A 20537-nucleotide genomic window follows, 5' to 3' on the forward strand; every position below is an offset into this window, starting at 1 on the left:
ATATACGTACATTCTACGTACTTCTGCACGAGCTCTTTATATTTAATGAACTTATACAATATACAGTATAGATTTTTATTTTCAATGTTAATATTTTTAAAACAAAAAATACTTGAACAGTCTATATGTTAACAAAATATTAACAAAGTTTATTTACTATACCTAGTCAGCCTGCGTAGTTGAAATATCCATTGTAAATTTTTTTAAATGTTATGAGATTGAGAAAAAAATCCTCCCCGGCGGGGAATCGAACCCCGGTCTCCCGCGTGACAGGCGGGGATACTGACCACTATACTACCGAGGATGTGATTCAATGAGACGAATTTTAAGACGGACATCTATGGACAACCCTATGACTCGGACAACCCTATGACAAACGACAACGACTCACGTGTACTTACTTTGATTTTAAATAAAGTCCTGTTCTTCATACCATGAAGTTTATTATTCCTTAAGGATCGTATATGCGTTACCAGAATAGTACTGTGACATAAGATAGCTCCGTAAACCCATCTTTTCCTCATTAATCTTAGATTTTTCAATATACGTTCAATTCACCCAACTACGGCAATATGGCTACGGCAACAACTAACCACTGCTAACAATGCTAACAACAACGCAACGTGACGCAACGGCAATATGGCTACCAAGCTGCCTACCTCGCCAGACCGGAGTATGCCGGTGTGGAAAATAAAAAAATAATAATAATTGTGGAGTATTCTGCGAACGATGCGAAATTGTTAGTGATATATTAAAACATAATTTTTCACATTTTTTGATACAGAGGATGTATGATCATCGATTTTTACGGATACAATCACAGTTTACGACGGCATAATATTTAAATATAATGTGCATATTATTCGAATTTTATGAACAAAATCCACGGAATATTATTTGCATTTTATGCGTATCCATTTATGCAACTTTTATACTGAATAGAATTTTGAATTTGCTGGGTGGCCGCTAATTTATGATTCTTATAAGAATCATAATTAACGATGAAATGTTACTAACAACGAAATAATATACATATTATGTCAATATTATTTATAGTTTACGGCGGCATAATATTTAAATATAATGTGCATATTATTCGCATATTATGTGCATAATCGACGGAATATTATTTGCATTTTATGCGTATCCATTTATGCAACTTATATACTGAATAGATTTTGAGTTTGCTGGGTGGCCGTTAATTAATGATTCTTATAAGAATAATAATTAATGATGAAATGTTACTAACAACGAAATAATATACATACTATGTCAATATTATTAATAGTTTACGGCGGCATAATATATTTAAATATAATGTGCATATTATTCGCATATTATGTGCATAATCGACGGAATATTATTTGCATATTATACCTATCTATTTATGCAACTTTTATACGGTATAAATTTTGAGTGTGCTGTGTGGGTAGTTACACCAGATATAGGGTCCATATCTCTCGAAATGCATTGTCTGGTCAAGACTTACCAGTAAGTAAAATGCCTGATACAAATACCTCTGATGAGACCATTCTGAGCTCTGGCAACTACATGACAAGGAGCGGTCGTGTGATAAGAAAGCCTCTGTGCTATATACAAGAGTGTTTAATATGATGTATGTATTTACCTAACTGTTTTGTGTATTTATTTTGTTGAAAATATTGCTAAATAGTATTATTTTTTGTTACATTATTTTGATATGGGTATATATTTTGGTGAATTGTTAACAATTATTCTTGTTCAGGATCAGCTAAGTGACTTACTTAATTCAAATTTAAAAAGGGGAGATGTTGATGTAGTTCCCACAGTGGCCGTGAGGTGGTATCAGCTCCACCTCACTAAAGCACCTGTTAGCAAGTCCACATCAATCTTATGTAAGAGCTGGTGAGAACTCGAAGAATAAACATCTCAATGGCATATGAGTTTTAATTGATTACTGTCAAACCCACGCTAAAATATCCAATTTAAAATACTAATTCAAAGAATATTGTGCATGGGTTGTTTGGTTGATAAAGTGTTCACAATGAAAACATCCTTGGGTACTTATTTTTCAGAATACTATACAACCTCTACATAAATAATAACTTATTAGTTCTACTAGGAGGTTTACCATTTGTAGAGGCTTGGTTACCAGATACATTAACGTGCACGAGTTAATGTCTACATACATGTATGAACGCATGCATGAAGGCGAAAATGCACCGAGTAACCACCCAGCTTGTGCGAACTCATGAACAGAAAATAGAACCTCTTCTAATTTGGTTCATGCATTCGTACATGTTCCGTTCTGCCAAACAATCCATCGTTTGAGCAATCGTGCATGCAATCGTTCCTTCAAGTACATCATCGCTTGAGTTTCACTGAAATATACAAATGGTTGAACGAGAATGTAATATTATTTTGATATAGGGGAGTCTTCGTTATCGTTTCTTTACCTGGCAGGCAAGCGCAATGGTCATTTCAACCTGATCATCCTTATTTTATACTTCGCGGTCGATCAAATTTGGCGCCTGTCGCGCTGGCTACCCGGACAGAAATTTCCGTTGTGTCGATTGACGGGAACGTCAACGCTTTATATCTATTAACAGTTTTCTGTCACAATATCAATTAACTCTAAATTACTGGCGACAAATGAGACATCACCTTGAAATATAATTTAAAGCGCAATATTAGAGCAGTAGCTCGCACAAAGTTGTTTGACGCACCTGAGCTACAGTAGCTTCGAAAATCACTTCGTTCCTTAAGATCATACTTCACAGGATCATTTCTGTAGTATGCATCTAGGCCCTCTTGTCACAACTTGAGAGTCGCTTACACCACGAGGACGATACGAAGTGTCCCGGCCTGAGCGTGAGAACGACTTGCACGTCCCATCTCGTATGGAATGTCAAGTCATCGATGATCGTTCAGCACCCGCTACGGGTGCAGATGGTCGAGACACATTCTGAGTGGTGCCCTAATAGACAATACGATGGTATTTGCCACGGGTGAGTAATATCATAAAGAAGCGTACTACGGATTCTTCAAATGTCGCCGTTGCATGGATGCAAAAACGTTCAAGGAAATCCCGAGTAACGCGTGATGACAGCAGTACTCTCAGGCGTCGCATAGAAATAGTAACTACGGCGTGCCCACGAGTACGGTGAATTACATCTCGCAAGTATCTACCTCAATTTGGGGGATGAGATATTCGCACAACAATTCTGACGGTCATGCAAATTTCGTTTGAAGTGTTCATTGAAAACGAAACGGACCGATAAAATTTTCTGGGCCAACTGTTTTCCAGATTTCATCAAAAACCGAGGAATTCCGTTAAATTCACTATCTTGAATGTATTGACACATGAGTTGACCTTATTATTATAGTATTCTTTACTCATCATAAGAGTAACACATGTATGCCGTCAGAGAAGAACAAAACACAGACTATAAATTCACACTGGAAAAGTCAAGTTTAAAGCATCCCTCCAATGAGTATAACGGGTTTATAATAATCATTACTCAATAGCCTTTCGATATCTGCCTAAGCTTGTTCTTGAAGCTGCATGCGGCAGTTAATAGTAAAATTGATTTGACTGATTGTAGGTTTTCGTTAATCTATACTGAATGAATATAATATTAGTCCTGGTATTTTGGCCATGAACATTAGATCTAAGGGAGAATTTAGTCAAATTTGTTCTAACATACAATAAACATTGAAAAATCCCACTAAAGGTAAAAAACTGTCGTCAAACTTAATGTTGCAAAAAGGGGACGGCCATGATCTCCGGAGCCAGAGCTGGTTAACAGCCTCACTGCTTTCTTTTTTAAATAAAGCAAAGTATACATGCTATGCAAAGTAAGTATGCACAAAGCAAAGTATTCCTCCGGAACACCGCTGTTAAGTCTTCTTATAAGGAAGGAACAGAGACTTTGAAAGTTTTTTTAAGTGAAAACTTCTTTAGCGGCGTTAAGCACTTTTGCGGGATGGGGAAGAAAGCATAGAATTCGCGTGAGCGTCACCGACCCGACACTGCGATCGCTACAGCGAGATATAGATGTCCGTCTTAAAATTCGTCTCATTGAATCACATCCTCGGTAGTATAGTGGTCAGTATCCCCGCCTGTCACGCGGGAGACCGGGGTTCGATTCCCCGCCGGGGAGGATTTTTTTCTCAATCTCATAACATTTAAAAAAATTTACAATGGATATTTCAACTACGCAGGCTGACTAGGTATAGTAAATAAACTTTGTTAATATTTTGTTAACATATAGACTGTTCAAGTATTTTTTGTTTTAAAAATATTAACATTGAAAATAAAAATCTATACTGTATATTGTATAAGTTCATTAAATATAAAGAGCTCGTGCAGAAGTACGTAGAATGTACGTATATCTATATCCCGACACCGCGATCGCTACAGCGAGATATACATATGTATAGTGTATACAATGGTATAGGTTTGGTCACCGCTATACTTTTACATACTGAATACTGGCATCTGTCTGCTTCTAGTTCTATACTGTACATATGTACTTTTTCTATACAGTGCGTATTATTTTGTAGACTGTTAATAGAGATTAATATATACACTTTGTTAGTATATTGTTAATATATAGACTGTTAGTCTTTTTGTTTATAAAATATTTAAATTGAAAATAAAAATCTATAGTGTATATTTTTTAAGTTCATTAAATATAAAGAGCTTGTGCATGAACGTGCAGAAGAGTGTACACGCTATAAAAATACAGGTCACTACAATTTAAGGCAGTTTCTTTTATGTGCATAGTGAACAATTATAGGTTTCGAGCATATTAAATAAAAGCATATTATATTTTAATATATAAATGATGTTACTTTCTATTCGTGCACATCGTAGTTTTAATATATATTTAATAATAAACAGTTTGCTGAAAAAAATAATTTCAATTTTTGTTGAAAAATGAGTATTACTGGAAAAATTAGTTCTTTAATAATATTAAATCTATATAAAAAATAAATGAATAATAATTATTTCAGTTTTCACTTCTGTCGGCCAGTCCCACGACTGCCCTGATTTTTTTTACTAAAGGTAGAAATATGGTCATTCCAGTTAAGCTATAGTAGCTTAACATAAGTTTCAATTTTACTAAAATTGTTATTACACATTAAATGTTGCATTTCTTCGTGATCTACTAGTAGTTTATCAGCTGAAAACAAGTCAATAGCTTACTGTTTCACTCCTTTCAGCTCTTCATGTTAGGTTTGCAAAGTTGTTATTAAAAGATGTATCATCGGCATATAAGATGGAGACTGAAGTAATGCTGCTTGGTAGGTATAGATCATTATTGTACTGTATGTAGATGAAGCCAACGAATCTACACATTACGCCACCGCTGGAACAATACTGACGAACAGCTGTTCTATGGTTATCATCAGCATACATTGCATACGTACCAATTCAATTAGAGTAACACTTCTAAGTTGCACATCTCAACACATTTCGTCCGATGTCATCTGACAGGGTCCTCATATTAAGAAATAGGTGCTGGGTTTTCCAGGTGGAACGAACCTACACACCCATGAGAAACACGACAGGCACTGCAATTCGTTTCTCCTTGGTTTTTAGCCCGACCTTTTTCATACATTCGCCGTGCGCTGAATTTCTCCGATCAAGGCCAAGGTTTAGTTGCTCATGTGCGTGTGTGACATTTTCTTCAAAGAACTGGAAATTCCTTTCCAAACTTCATATCACGACAACTGACGACGATCACTACCTCAGCTTACCACTTCAAATTAACAGCCTGTTCCATATTAGCCTCGAAACACTCGGTCGGGTGTTCTCTTCATTGATCCGCACGCTCCACGTTCAAATTTAAGTCCGCCGCGCGAATTTTCCAGCACCCAGCTGCAGCAAGATTCGTATCCAGACGCTAGATGGCACAAAAAATTTCTCTTCAACCCAAGCGACATCCAAGTCTAACATTTACCTAAAAACCAACTAAACATTAAAATAATTGTATCACTTCATGCTGAAGATATTTTTACAACCACACGATGCAGCGTTTGAACAATATCCCATACACATGAATAATAATTCGGATGAAGCGTAGCGCTCACTATGTAGTGGCGCGCAAGTACATTTCACGACCCTATTTCGGCGTGTTATTGATAAGCCTTGTTTCCCTTCAAGCGAATAAATCTTTCGCCTTTTACTAAAGATTTCCGTGGAGGGGAACATTCATGGCTCTGTAACGAATTTTTGACTGTGCCCAGCAGATACTCTGCTGGGCCAAATATATCAATCCAGAAGTGTGCGAGTTCAGGGATTAGTGATGAGCGGAACTGTGATTCTTGAATCACTTCGTTACCTGTGACTGCTACTCATCAGTAACGGTGATTCTTAACTGTGATTGTGATCACCGAGGAGAATCACTCTTAAAATTAAGCGGTGATTTGTTGCGTTGCTATTCCTGCTACTTTGTCCAATTCCAATGGATGAGCTCTCCGAAAAAAGAGCGAATAAACTTATAGAAAATTAGGAAAAATATTTTTTTTAGGGATTAGTTCTGATTCTGAGTTTATATTGCGTTAATTAAGTAAATTTGATATGGTAAAGTAATTGATGAGGGGCAATCATTAAAATCCCGTCGGAATTTTTTAAACATATTTTGTACTCATACCATCATGATTCAAACCGATAGCTTTATATTTCGTAAGGAATGTCTTATTCATCATAAAAGATGAATAAGACATCCTTTGTTATACTGTTGGTAGCAGTGGTAGCAGCCGAAGCTATCCTCAACCTATTCACAGTCGCAGTGATTTCGAGTATTCAGTGATTTAGTCACCGGCAGTGATCGGCTACTTCTCTTCAATCACAGGTAGCGATATATCGCTAATCACTTGGTAGCAGCCTGTGCTATCTTCACGAATCTAGTGATTCAATCACAGTGATTTCGAGTATTAATTCACCGACAGTGATTGCTACTTTTCAGTAACGGTGATTCAATCACAGTTAGCGATATATCGCTCATCACTACCAGGAATAGAAGGCTTGCAAAATTTTTACAAACTGCATCGATTAAGTTGAAATTTTGACAATGGGTGGGGAATAGACTTAAGAGTCAAAATCTATATCATGCTAACCACCCGTTTCACGCTCGGGCTTGATAATGGGCTTGGATTTGTTTGTCATACGCAAAACGTTTCAGATTAAATATCAAAATAAGGGAAGACTGCATTTTCGCGGACAATTTTAAGCATCATTTATTAATTGTTTAAAAAACTCATAACCGTAAAAAATGTCGTTAACATGAAATTTGAGCGATAAAAACAAGGCCCGTCCCTACTTTTTTCTATGAAGAAATGAGTGTAAACAGCAACCACCCCAACTAAATTTGATCGTTTTCATTTAAATGTTCTCTTTATTCAGGTACTCTCAATGAATAATAAAAGTTTCATCGATTTACAATCCTTAATTTGAAAAAAAAAATTTGGAGCTAGGAGTCAAAAATATTTTCTACAATTTCGTAATAAATGATATTATTTTCAAAATATCTCCAAAAATGCTGGAGATACGAAAAATGTTAGGGCTAACATATTGTAGCTTCTATAATTTCTAGATTTTGCTTTGTTTTTCTGTGCAATAAATAATTGGTGAGATAAGGCCGTTCGAAGTCTCTATTTACCACGGAGCACGACTTTAGTTAAGACCTTTACAATCACCCCTTTTCAAAACTAAGGAAATAAAAGGAATTTATATAGCCTCTCAATAAAATCTACTAAATAGTTTTTAAGTGGACTCTCTATCATCAAAAAGGATGGGGATATGCTTAAAGAATCAAACCAATTTTGTTCGAAAAACTCGAAAAGCACAATTCAGAGCATCATAATCTACATTACCGGTATATACTTTGTGTGCTACACGTTCGGCACTGACTTATGCACTCAGATTCACTCCAAAATAAACACACACACCCATAAGATGCGTATACAGGGTGTCCCATTTATCTTGACCACCCGAAATAACTTTTTGTCCAGATGCAAATTCAAAAATGTGTCAATCAAATGTTCATTAGCCGTCAGGGGGACATTAATCAGCATTATTGCATTCCTTGTAGCTTTTAGTAGATTTACAAAGATAAGAACAGCCTGTACGCCTTTTTTAAATGGCACCCTATATTTTTTATTGGGCAATTCATTTCCTCTCCTATAACTCCTCCTGTTGCTGCAAGTTACAAGGAAGGCAATCATGCCGATTAATGTCCCCCTGACGGCTAATGAGCATTTGCTTGACACATTTTGGAATTTGCATTTGGACAAAGAGTTATTTCGGGTGGTCAAGATAAATGGGACACCATGTATACACATTTTTATGTCTTTGCTCGCACGCGCGTGACGTGTGTGCATGCAGGTAGCGGGAAGAGTGGAAGCCATGCAGTATTCGATAGATTGAATTTCATGTAATCTATTGATAAATATACATTTATTTGTAAACCATCGCACCCCATTAAAATGAACAAACCGCCTGCACCTGATGTACTTCTCATAACGAATTTTTTACAATCACAAAAAAGGCTGCGCCGTTTCATGTGGCCGAAGAAAAGAGGAATTATATTGCTAATCGATTTGATCTGGATGCTCTGGTGAGGACTGTCCAGTATCGAAGACAAGGATCACGACGACGATGATTATGTTAATGTGGATGATCAAAAATGTTATTTCTATCTGTGTTTGGATAAATTTTATTTTCGCCTATGTATGTAAATATTTAGTGTAATTTTGATTAAATAAACGTTTGGTTTAATTTTACTTATCTCATATTTATAGCTAATAAAGTAGTTTAAATGTTGTATGGGGTGGTCTTTACGGGTTGAAAAGTTGCAAAAAGGAAACTAGTATTAAGCAACAAAATTCTTAAACCACTGTGACGAATAATTTACTTTTTAGGGGTAAATAATTTTTCGCATTAACTCACTCCTTTTTAAGGTTTGAAATATTCTGAAATTATGTTCCAAAGCATTAAAAGATCGCTATTCAATTAGACAAACAAAATCTTACCCATTTGAAGTTTTAAAACGTTCTTTTCTAACGTTGGCATTATGGGGGTAGTTTTCACCCCTAAAAAATAATAAGCGCCAATCGGCTACAACTAGATTATGACATAGAGGGTAAGATTAGCCTAATCCCAAATTTTTATGCAAATCGATTCAGTTCGAAAAATTGCAAGGTTTTCCACTTATTTGAACTTCATTTCCTGGACTAGTATGGAGAAGTCTCAACATTGGAAATCATTTACTACGCCGGTCGGTCAACGGTCAAGTCCCACACAACATCTTCACGCGAATGGAGGGAACAAACTCAACTCCACGCTACCAAACCCATTATTATTGTGAAACGGGAATCTTCGTCTACCGAGGAAAAGCTGAGGGACAGCATAGACCCTCGCGGACTTGTGTCGTTGAATAACATGCCGCTACCATTTGGGTAGAAGTGAACCATGAGAACGATTATGGAGGGACAGCGCGAACGCAGTCCCTACTACCAAAAATTACGCGCCCGAGTTACCCACATTTGGGGCAATCGCAGGGGTCAGCCTGCCCGGAGTGCAATGGGCAAGCCTCGTCCTGGGGGAACCGCCTTTTATTTTCAAATTTGAAAAACAAGTATATACAAATACATATAATACAAGGTTCGCCATAGGCGATGAATCCCCCCATTTTCAGGGTGGGGATGTTTCCCTAAATGTCTTTCTAGGCACTTCACATAAAAATTAGTCACTTTCACAGTTACCCTTTGCACAGAAAAATAAATCACTCTGGTAGACTTCGCACAGATCATCACTCACTATTTCCCCTTATGGGTTAATGCACACAAACAAAAATATATATATATACAAAAGGAATAAATTAATCTGACAAGTTCATATGTTTTCTGTATATGTCCGTCGAGTATCTTATGGCAGCGGAGCACATTCTCTTCTTCAGGGACCTAATCCTCCGTGGGCTGATTCCCAGGCCGGCGAGGACAGGGTTGTTTCTTCCGTCCCAGGAACCCAGGGCGCCGACAATAATGGCCCCCAGCCGGACGTCTGTCTCGTAGCGCCCCTCCACGCGTAATCTGGCTGCCAGGTCGTGGTACTTTTCTATTTTTGCTGCTCGCGCTGCTCGGAAGGACGGTCGTCTATTTTCGATGGGTATGGTTACGTCGATGATATAGACCCTCCCCATTGGGCCTCCGCGAGCCACAATGTCCGGACGCAGCCTCGTGTCCGCTCCAGGCACCGTCCTGTCAATGGTTACCTCCCATGTTTTCGGGATGTATTCCACCAAGAGGTCCTGGATGCTGTTGTGCCGGGCTATCCGCAGCTGACGGTGGGCCAGGCATTGGTTGAGGACATGAGTGAGGGTCTCGTCCCCCTCCTGGCAGATCCTGCATTTCCGGTCCTCAGGCTCGGCACTCCCCCTTAGTGCCCCACGGAGCGGGAGCACATTCAATCGGCCTCGGTGGACGAAGCACCAGTCCTTCAGTCTGGTGTGCTCACCCGACCGAAGGAAGTGGTTGCTTTCGTCTTCGATGGAGGAGAGCTCGAACACCTTACCCTGGTCCGGCTTGGCCACCAGCCGGCGCCTGTAGGCCTCGTGTACTGCTCCTCGGAGGAGACCGGTGATGCGGTGGCGGGCCGACGGCGGGATAATAATGAGCTCCAGGTCCGAACGCGGGTTCCTCACTCGGAGTGAGATTTCTTTTTTGGCGTCACTCCATTCCCACTCCGGTAGGCATAACGGCGCGAGCCCCCTGGTCGCCTTCCTAGCCCTTGACCATGTCGACGCGCACTCCTTGGAGCTCGTACCAAGTTCCCCCTCCATTGAGCCATTTAGGTACTGGCAGAGCACTTTCTTGCATGGCGGTTGACCATTGCGGCCAAGTCTTAGATGCACTGTGTCATGTAGGCCGTACCATGCAGCCTTCCTCACCTCTGGGTCTTTGCACGTTAACATCCGGAATGCCTGAATTATGGCCTGGATGTTGGCCTCATCTGTCAGTGGCACGTATCCCCCGCCACCGGCTTTGGTTGGTATGTTCACAATTTCCCGGCTTGCCCTGACTGGTAGGCAGAGCCACGACTTGATAGCGTGATGGATGACCTTATCAGCGGTGGCAAGGTCCTTTATTGCAACTGCTGAGACTCGTAGCGGGAACGTTATTCTGGGGATGATGAATGTATGGACGGCGTCTATTTTTTGCCAGGGGAGGAGGTCACTCTGTGCGATAAGGGTAGTATCTCTGGTCATGCCCTGCAGGGTTTCCGTTGGGGACGTACCTGCCTTATACCCTACAGGACAACCAAGATATCTGTAGGCTTCCCCTTCACGGAGAGCCTGCATCGTTGCTCCCTGAATGTCAAACGTCGACTCCGGCAGCCTCTGCCTGTTTTTGCCGAAATCAACGTGAAGGCTTGCACACTTTCTTGGCTTAAACTTGAGCCCACACCAATCTGCTGCTTTGCTTGCTGCGAATAGTAGGGATCTCAGCATCCCCGCATTTCTCCCTATTATTACTAGGTCGTCTGCGTACGCGAGGACGCAGAGGGATGTGGGGCCACATTTATAGGCTGCCGTGACCCGTTTCTGGAGGATAGCCCTAAGCAAGGGCTCGATGGCGAGGTTAAATAGGAGAGGGGAGAGAGGGTCACCTTGCCGGACGCCACATCTAAGGGGTATCTCATCCGTAACCTCGGTGGAGAGCTGTACCATTGTGTTTGCCCCTGCATATAGAGAGGCGATCACTTGGACCATGTCGTCCGGCATTTCGAGGGCCCGCAGCGTCTGCCAGATGTGGTCGTGAGGAACTGACCCGAATGCGTCAGCCAGATCCAGCCAGGCTATCGCGATTTCCTTGTAGTTGCGACGGGCGTCCTCCAATGCGGCCTGCAGGAGGAAGTTGTGTTCAAAACATCCTTCAGTGGAGGGTACGAAGCCTTTCTGGATGGGAAATGATAACCGACGACTCCTCAGGGCCCAGTGGGAGATCCTATCCGCCAGAATCCCCGTAAATAGCTTGGCCATGGTGGGCATTAGTGCGATTGGTCTCCAGTTTGATATGTCGTGTTCGTCACCACCTTTGAGAGTCAGGACAGTTTTCGATGTTTTCCACTGTTGTGGCACTGCTTTGCTCGTCATGCACCAGTTAAATATGCTTGCGAGTACCGAGCCGTCTGGATCGATTTGGCGCCACGCTCGGTAAGGTACCAGGTCTGGGCCAGGGGCGGTGTTTTTTGCCTTCTGTAGGCGCTTTGTCACTTCAGATGGTGATATCTTCCGAGTGAGTTTCGTCACTTCGTGGTCCTGCCTTACAAAGTTCCACGAAGGGATTACCGATGGAGCGGGGGTATTGGAGGGCGGACGCCCTGGCTTGCGAAAGAAGTTCACCACCTCATCCGATGGGACGTCACACGTGGGCAAAGCTGGTTCCATGACCTTTTTCGCGGCCGCTCCTTTGTTTACTTTATATAGGTGTTGCAGCCTACCGGGCTCCAATGGCGGTCTAGGGGTGCGGGAAGCTGGTCCGCGGGTTATGCTTCTCGGGTTGAGCGCCGCCCCTTCCTCCGTGATTTCGGCGACTATGTCTTCGAATTCCCTGACATCTCCCTCCCGCAGTATGCCCAATCTGATCTGCCAGATCATTTGATTCTCAGTGGGAAGCTCCTGGCGGTTTTTCGTTTTCGGGGCCCTATCTTCCCTTTCCAATGTTGCTGGTAAGGTAGAGGTGGCGCCTCCGGCGTCACGTGGTCTGCTTTGAGCTCGCCTCTGTCTGACGGGTGGGGGTACGGAGGGTGTCTCAGTACTTACATTTGCAGGTGAGGCCCCACTGGAAGGCCCCATCCCAGGTGGGACCACATCGGGTGGGGCTGGCCGGGGTGCTGCAGCAGAAACCGGGGAGGCACGGGGGTATAGGGGTTCCACAATGGGGGAGCTGGTACATAGCTCGCGTCCGTCGGCAGCGGAAATAGGTGGGAGCCTGTTGATGCGGCTGGATGCGTTATCATTGGGTGTCGAGGCACTTGCTGCACATGCTGGGGAGGTGGATGCACATGTGGGGGCGGGCACTGCATATTCACAGGGGATTGAGGGCGCACTCGGGATTGGTGTGGGTGAACCGGGGAGGGGGGACGGTGGCGAACTGGGTTGGGTCGGTGGAAGGCAGAGGGGTTGGGGAGGTGATTAATCGATTGAGGACGGTCTTCGGAGGGGTAGGTTCGGCGTCCCAGTGGAGAGGGCGAACGATGGTTGGCGCCGAGTCGACAGCTTCCCGGAGGGAAGCGCCGACGTTCCGATTGCCACTGGTGACCATTAGGCACTGGGGGGTCGGTAGAATTCAGAGGTAGGCGTTGATCTTGCAGCACTTGGGGATTTGGGTGGCGGTGCACAGGGAAGTGGGTCACAGGGGAAGGGGCTCGGTGACACATGGGGGAGGGGCCACGGTGGTCCACAGGGGAGCGGGGGAGGCGATACACGGGGGAGGGGGCACGGTGGTACACAGGGGAGCGGGGACGGTGATACACGGGGGAGGGAGCACGGTAGCACACGGGGGCGCGAGGGGGATGAAGTACGCGAGGGCCTCTGTCGCACGCTTCGTCCAGCAGCCTCTGGTCTCGGATGAGGGGGGGGATGTTTCGGTGGTCATCCACATGGTCGTACGCCGGGCGCTTCTGGTAGCGCCTATTCCTTCTGCGTCTACGGCGACGGGGTGGCTCCTCCCTTTCCCTGACTTCGTCCGTTCTCTGCTCTCCAGTCGCCAGTGGTGGGTTTTGAGGACCTATCAAGTGCTCGTGAGGCTGCACTCTTTGCCTTACACTTCCCACACATCTGCATGTGCCGTGAGTGGCACTTACGGGTTCCCTAACATTGTGGGTTTGTGTGTTTGCACTGGTGACACTCGGGTCAAAAACTGCGATTACCCTGTCACTTCCACTGACTGCTAAGTCATCACTTTCACCCATGTCGATGGGTACATGGTTACCATTGTCACTTGGGGAAGGTTCACTAAGATCACTTAATGGTAAGTTGGGGGAAACGATCGTGGTAGCGTTATTTTGACTTACCGGCTCAAGTTGAACCTCCGTCCTTTCTCCAGGGTGAGTGTCGTTGGCTTGCCGTTGAGACAGGTAACGCTCATCTCCCTCCTCCGTGGCAGCCAGGGGGGATAGGGGTTCCGGCGAAATAGGCTCTAAAATCTCCGTGTTGGCAGCAGTCTCCTCCTCTGTTTGCGTGCCTTTGTGGACAAGGCGAGGCACTCTATATGGCGGAACACTGCAACCTCTTTTTCTGACTACTGGCCGCCGAACGGATTCGCCTCCAGCCGTCAGGGCAGTTTCTTCGCCAAATATTTTCACCCATTCTTCGGCTATCCATTTGTCCACTTCTGCCTGATCAATTGACTTCAGCGTTGTGGATGCTGCTACTTTCCTTGCCCTTGACGTGCTGCGCAGTTCCCGTTCTCGGGTCACCGTGGGCGGAAGTTTATGCACCGCCGTTTGCATCGTCGATGCTACTCCTTTACTCAGCATTAAGCATATAAACCAACTGAAGGGCCGGATTACCCGTTCCAACGGTACTTGGCACAGCTCACCTCTCAGTGGTTATAAATTTCGAGGCTGAAGGCCCTTACGTAGGCGACACAGAAACACTACTTAAGCACACTTACGTTTACCTCCCGAACGTCGGCAGTCAGCAGCTGTCAGCTTCCACAGGGTATTCAGGATTCCAGTTATTCCATTATAAGGATCACGGTAGCCCCTACGCCAGGTAAGTATGTTCGATTTTCAAATTTTGAAGAACCGGGTTCAACACCCCCTACGTTTACATATCGGTGACTTCATTTCAATTTCTCGTATATGGCACGAAGACCTCTTTTCTGGAATTAAAAGGCCAGTGCTGGATTTTTAATAAGAAACGACGATGAACCTCAATATAGAATATGTAAATCATTCCTTTCTAAGGACCTTAGACCACAGTATTTAACGCCCTTCGGTCGCATTACGAAGGGAAAAAGAACCTCTAGCGCGCTTCACGCATTGAGCCGACTCTTCTCAATTTCCGCGCAAGAGAACCACGCAAGAACAAGAGAATCATGGAGTAATTTTGGAGAGGACACGGTGAGTGGTGGAGGAAAATTTTGCACTGAGGGTGAACTACAGGTTCCCAAGTCTCATTCCATCTAATATTCATTCAAAGGACTCACATTCGAAGATCCTTTTGCGTATTACCCCGCGAGTCGATCCTCGTTTCTTTCGTATTCCTATCGATTGGCCGTGTTTGAACCGAACCTATATCCCCGCCACTTCCGCAGTTTCCTGATCGTAAACACACATGGCTTTCACGATCATCGCTTTAGGTAGGTCTTACCTTTTACTAAAATGAATTCTTGAAAATGAGATTTCTTAGACATTCAACTTAAAAAGGGCTGGAGATATTACGGACTTTTTTCACGAGAGGAATAAAGGTGAAAATCGGTGAATGCTTACACTTAAGAGCATCCTCATCACCAATCCTTGCGTTACCGCACTTGCCAAAATATAGGCAACTTCCACTTTAAAAGGTTCAATGTGACCGGATTCGCTCGGAGAAATTATATAGATCATATTATACCACCAGCAAATTACCGCAAGCGTTTCCAAGTGAAAAGGTTTTCTTAAACTTTGATTTGGTCGTATTTTTAAGGCCATCGCGTGTGACATTTTTAGTTCACGTATTTCAAACGATGTCTCAGTGATATAGGTCGAGCGATACCCTCTCATGCCTGATGTGAAGATTGTTTTGTGTCTCATTATTCACCGGAACAATAGAGAATTAGAACGATTTCTAAATGCATCGCACGATGATAGCACGTCAGTATAATAATAATTGTTTATTCTTACGGGTGTTAACCCAATGTACAGAAAAGTGTTACATTAAACAGCATGTAGACATAGCGTTACATAATTAAGTACATATAAAAGCATATAAACATTAATAAGCACAATTTAACACATTTATATAGTAAAGGGTAGCGAAAGATAGCATGTAATCAATATAAAAAGTTATAAAATGACAAATATGTAAGAAGCATACAAACATCAATAAGCAAGTATGTATGTATAAGTACAAACTCTCGCATCGTATGCGTGCAATAATTGTGCATGAGGTAAATTTAAAGTTTATTTTGCTAGTAGCATCGCAGGCTCCATCCGAGTCTCCGCTTCATTGTGCCTTTTAATCCCTTCTTGGAATTGTACTTGCGGTACTCTGTCGTCTTGTTGAAATGCTTCTTTGAAATCAATCATCAATGCCTCTTGTCAACATGCATTCATCACTTGACGATGACCTGAGAAGACCGATCGGTTCCCAATCAGCGGCGGAAAACAACGCAAAGAAATATACTCAGTGAGTTCAACTTGTTAGACATCACCAGCGGTCACAATAATGGCAGTTTTTCATCACTACAGAGTTTTTACTGCGATTGTGAATTTGAGTTGCTTGGATGTTGCATATGTATCCCATTAATGATGAAGCACCATTTAATTAAAGATCAAAACTTTGACATTTCGGTCCATCTTGAGGTGATAACTGCCAGATTTATCAATTCCAATGTTACACGTACAGGACCCCGTTACCAGTTTTTATATCCTCATCAGACATTCCTTACCAAGAATTTTTGTTTATTGTATCCAATACAAAAAGACATCACACAACTACCAATACATACTTTTGAATACATATTCTTCATCCTGCCCACATGGTTTGGAAATTTTTTAGTAATCCCACCAAAAAGTTGCCAAAACCTATGACATTCAGAGATTTAATCCCAAAACACAAACCGTAACAGAAAATACATTATTTCTACAGTTACAGCATTTCCAACTGCCATTTCTGAGGCTCAGCTTGCCACACAATGGATTTCGCCCAAGTTTTCATCAGCCTCCACACTGGGAGCACAACTTTTCCTCACAGCTAGCTGCAGCTCCCGTCTGATTTGAAATCTCTCTCCTTGAGTACGTCCATCACATGGCAAAAATTCCCATGCCATAGAAACTGCTCTTCTTCAGTTGGTTGGAAGTGAGAGATGAAACTTCCATCATCTAGATGCAATTACTCTGTCAGGGAGAGCTACCACATGCATCACGCTGTCACAGAATGTAAAATTAGTGTCACTCCTAGCTAGTCCTCTGCACTCGTTAACGATTCATGGTCTCTCTCGACTCACCAGTGCTTGTGATGGTCAGTGCGTTTTAGTAACCGCACATAGAATAAGATTTGGGTGTGAACAGAATTCGTTCATATCAAATAAATGCCTAATTTTATTAGGCTTACCAACATTATCGTTGCCAAATTCCCCCCAATAGGAATTAAAGGAGTAGCTGATATGCAGAGCTTGCTAATGTTCCACAGGTGTCATTCCCAAGATAAGAAACATTTGAGCAGCACAAGCACAGTCTTAGAATCCTTGATGCTCCAAATATCATCCAAGTCCAAGTGTACTTCTCATTGATGATTCACGGAATTTATTTCATTTTAGCCTTACACAGAAAAAAATGTCGGTTCGTTTACATTGATATGTCTACTTACCTTGTTTTTCAACACACAATTGGCTACAAAGTGTCTTCACATTATGGACACTACACATTTCAATGTGAATAAAAGCCAGTAAGCTCATTTCTGTAAAGCTTGCCTGTTACAGGTGCGAAATACACATAGCATATTACAGACCTGGATAAGAGTCCAAGCTGTGGATCACTGACCATTTCAGTATTTTCAAGAATGAATTATTTCTAATAAGGTCTCAAAGTATTGGCTGCACTAATATTGTCCAAGGGCTGGGAGTGTGCATCTTTGATGCTGACTTCCATAATTTTCTTGATGTCAGAATTGGATTCGAGAAAAAAAGGAGACCAAAGAAACACCAAAGTACCCACCCCCGCACTCAAAAAAATCAAGCTGCTCTGAAATGAAATGAACCTGTGATCCTTATTCTTTTAATGTGAAGCAAACACCATTGTCAACGTGTGCCAAAATATAATATCCTAATTTGCTAACGGTCAGTCACTTGATACCTGAGGCTCAATGCAAGGAAATCCTGCAAACACATTTAACTGCAATACATGCAATGCAAAACAGCCTCACTTGGAGGTAACAGATGATTGCAACCCGATAACATGTTCCTCATTGCTCATTTCTTCATTAGTGCTGTTTATATTTTGAAACCCTGTTCCAGATTAACGAAATATTCTATTTTAATTCCAATGGTACCAACATAATATAAAATGATTGAGGCTCCATAACGCATAAAACAAAATCAACCTAATGAGAACTTGATTACAAATTTTGTCTGTTTTAAGCGTCTGTAGGGGGCACGTGCCCCTGTGCCTCCCCCTCTCTTAAATCCCCCTATGATACTGCCCAAAATCATTGACGGGACAATAAAGTGAAGGAATATAAGAGGATGACCACCACTTGCCTACATCCATCAGATCATGAGAAATATAAACACAGTATTATATTGTTAGCTGAGGAGGATGGCAGAGAGCAAGGGTGAATGGTGAGTAGCTAAACCAGTCCCATGGCTGCCAAATTAACCCTTTTACTGCCATCGGCCCTGGCTAGTTGAGTGAAAACTGACAGGGGCCGATTTATCGGCCCATTGATTTCACTCTTGTCATGATTGCGGCCTTTTCAACGGCTGTAATTTAAGTAAACCCCCATAATCTATCTATGCTTACAATATATAAATATATCTTGAGTATTGGGAAAAAATTTAGATGCATTAATTAAAATTAAGTAATAGAAAATTTTAAAAATCTGAAATGTTGCAAATTCCGGAAAATAGCCTTGGCAGTCTTCGCACATCCCGAAATGGGCTTGCAGGAAAAGAGTTAAGATAGAGAATGTTACAGTTGAGTGGCAGATATGTTATTTTAAGGTTTATATCAATAACAGCACTATATTCTGATGGAATGATGGTCAGGGGTGGCAGAGAAGATTGATTTATTCCACCATAGGAAAAGTTTCTCTTAATGTTTAACGAGGATTTTGGTAAACATTTGCTGTGCTGCAAAATTGGATCATCCTTGAGTAATTGTGTAATTCCTAAAATAATTCTTTGCACAGTAATAGGGTGGTTTCCTATGATATTTTTATTGCTCAGAGCGAAAAATTATTACTCCTGGAGTACGCATTTCACGCTTCTAGATTTTTGAATGACGATATCTATTTTTTGCGATCAAATGAAAAGTGAAAAATTTCAAGCGCACGAAAACACGACGGGTAAGTATGAATGCCGGGAAATCTCTGTGTGACGTCATTCTGGTTCCCGCTGCCCCAATTGAGGTGACCTTGGGGCGAGGCTCTGAGCGCTGATATGATGCAGGATACTAGCAGGTGGCAGAGTATCATGCTAGTTGGTAGCGCTTGGCTTAAATAAGGATTATTAATACCTTATCAAACAAAGAAAACTTTCCGTCCTTAGCCAGTATTAATAGGTGATTATTAAAACATGTTTCCCTGAGCTCTGTGCCTCATGAATGCATTTGTAACCTCAGACGATGTAAAACTCCTATCTACTCGTATAGAAACTAGGTCCCTGTGAAGTCACGTGGAGTGCCATCGCATGGGCGCCAATCTGGCCTTTTTCAAATGAGGATAAAATTGACCATTGCCATTCGTCTAAACCGGTATTTCTAAAACCAAATAATTTGTATGTTATGAATACACCAATGGTGGGTAACGAATCACAATCAATGCCTTTCCTTTTCTTTAATGAAGGATCTATTACAAATTTTTGGAGTGATAAATCTCTGTTTGCAGTATAATTTGACAATGAATAGGAAGGAATTCGTACTTTTCCAGAGAAAGTCTACAGAGGCATATTCCTACTATTTTCGAAAGAAGGGAAAAAATATATTATCTATGGCGATTATATTTGATGACTCTAAGTTATTCATGTTGCGACTTTTTATGTGTTATGTTGTGACCACTTAGCTTAATTGCACATAAATACACCTCTAAGCATTAAATCTTCCTTTGTTTTCCATATTTAATATTTCAATATGTTACAGAATTCCATGGGTGTAACATATTCCACTATATTTTTACATTCAACCAAATGCACTAATTTAGCAATGAAACTGGTCATTTCTCACCATTACATGCATGCTATTATTGACATTTAATTGCATAATTAGAATGGGTAGATACCAGACACAGGCCGACACGAGGAGATAAAAAGCAATATCTTACCGAGGAGTCTAAAAAAGAGATTCACATATGACGTTTGTAGTAAAAATATTTATAAAGAACAGTTAGCTGCGTACGAATGTCTAAATTGCTCATAAGAGCAGCAATTAAAAACTTTTCTCGAGCTGAATGCACAAATAATATCAGACGCTGAGTAGATAAATATTAATTCTGGCTTATTCTACGAGTGGAGAGCAGTTATTGTCCTGCACACGAATAACCAAGGAAAGTCCCAGGACAGAATTTGCTTGAAAATATTAGGACCAGCTGCACAGACCATAACACACCACACTTAGCTTTCATTTA

General features: G+C 41.8%; 1 protein-coding gene, 4 non-coding genes and 1 pseudogene across 5 annotated transcripts; 3 read left to right on the plus strand and 3 right to left on the minus strand.

Moving 5' to 3' along the window:
• Positions 1-232: 232 nt before the first annotated feature.
• Positions 233-304, minus strand: Trnad-guc. The gene has a single exon. It is a non-coding gene; the product is annotated as a tRNA-Asp (tRNA).
• A 2438-nt stretch (positions 305-2742) lies between these two features.
• LOC124173769 lies at positions 2743-2953 on the plus strand. Its single transcript, XR_006868738.1, has one exon. It is a non-coding gene; the product is annotated as a small nucleolar RNA U3 (small nucleolar RNA).
• Positions 2954-4070: 1117 nt separating this feature from the next.
• On the plus strand, positions 4071-4142 carry Trnad-guc. The gene has a single exon. It is a non-coding gene; the product is annotated as a tRNA-Asp (tRNA).
• A 1988-nt stretch (positions 4143-6130) lies between these two features.
• LOC124173783 lies at positions 6131-6250 on the plus strand. The gene has a single exon (XR_006868753.1). It is a non-coding gene; the product is annotated as a U5 spliceosomal RNA (small nuclear RNA).
• Positions 6251-9475: 3225 nt separating this feature from the next.
• Positions 9476-9611, minus strand: LOC124173751 (annotated as a pseudogene).
• A 3197-nt stretch (positions 9612-12808) lies between these two features.
• LOC124160475 (pollen-specific leucine-rich repeat extensin-like protein 3) lies at positions 12809-14503 on the minus strand. The gene has a single exon (XM_046536363.1). The coding sequence runs from the start codon at positions 14501-14503 to the stop codon at positions 12809-12811; it is 1695 nt and encodes a 564-aa protein (XP_046392319.1).
• Between the last annotated feature and the right edge of the window lie 6034 nt (positions 14504-20537).

The sequence above is a fragment of the Ischnura elegans genome, chromosome 1 (genome assembly GCF_921293095.1).
Source record: "Ischnura elegans chromosome 1, ioIscEleg1.1, whole genome shotgun sequence".
In the NCBI taxonomy this organism is placed as follows: Eukaryota; Metazoa; Arthropoda; class Insecta; order Odonata; family Coenagrionidae; genus Ischnura; species Ischnura elegans.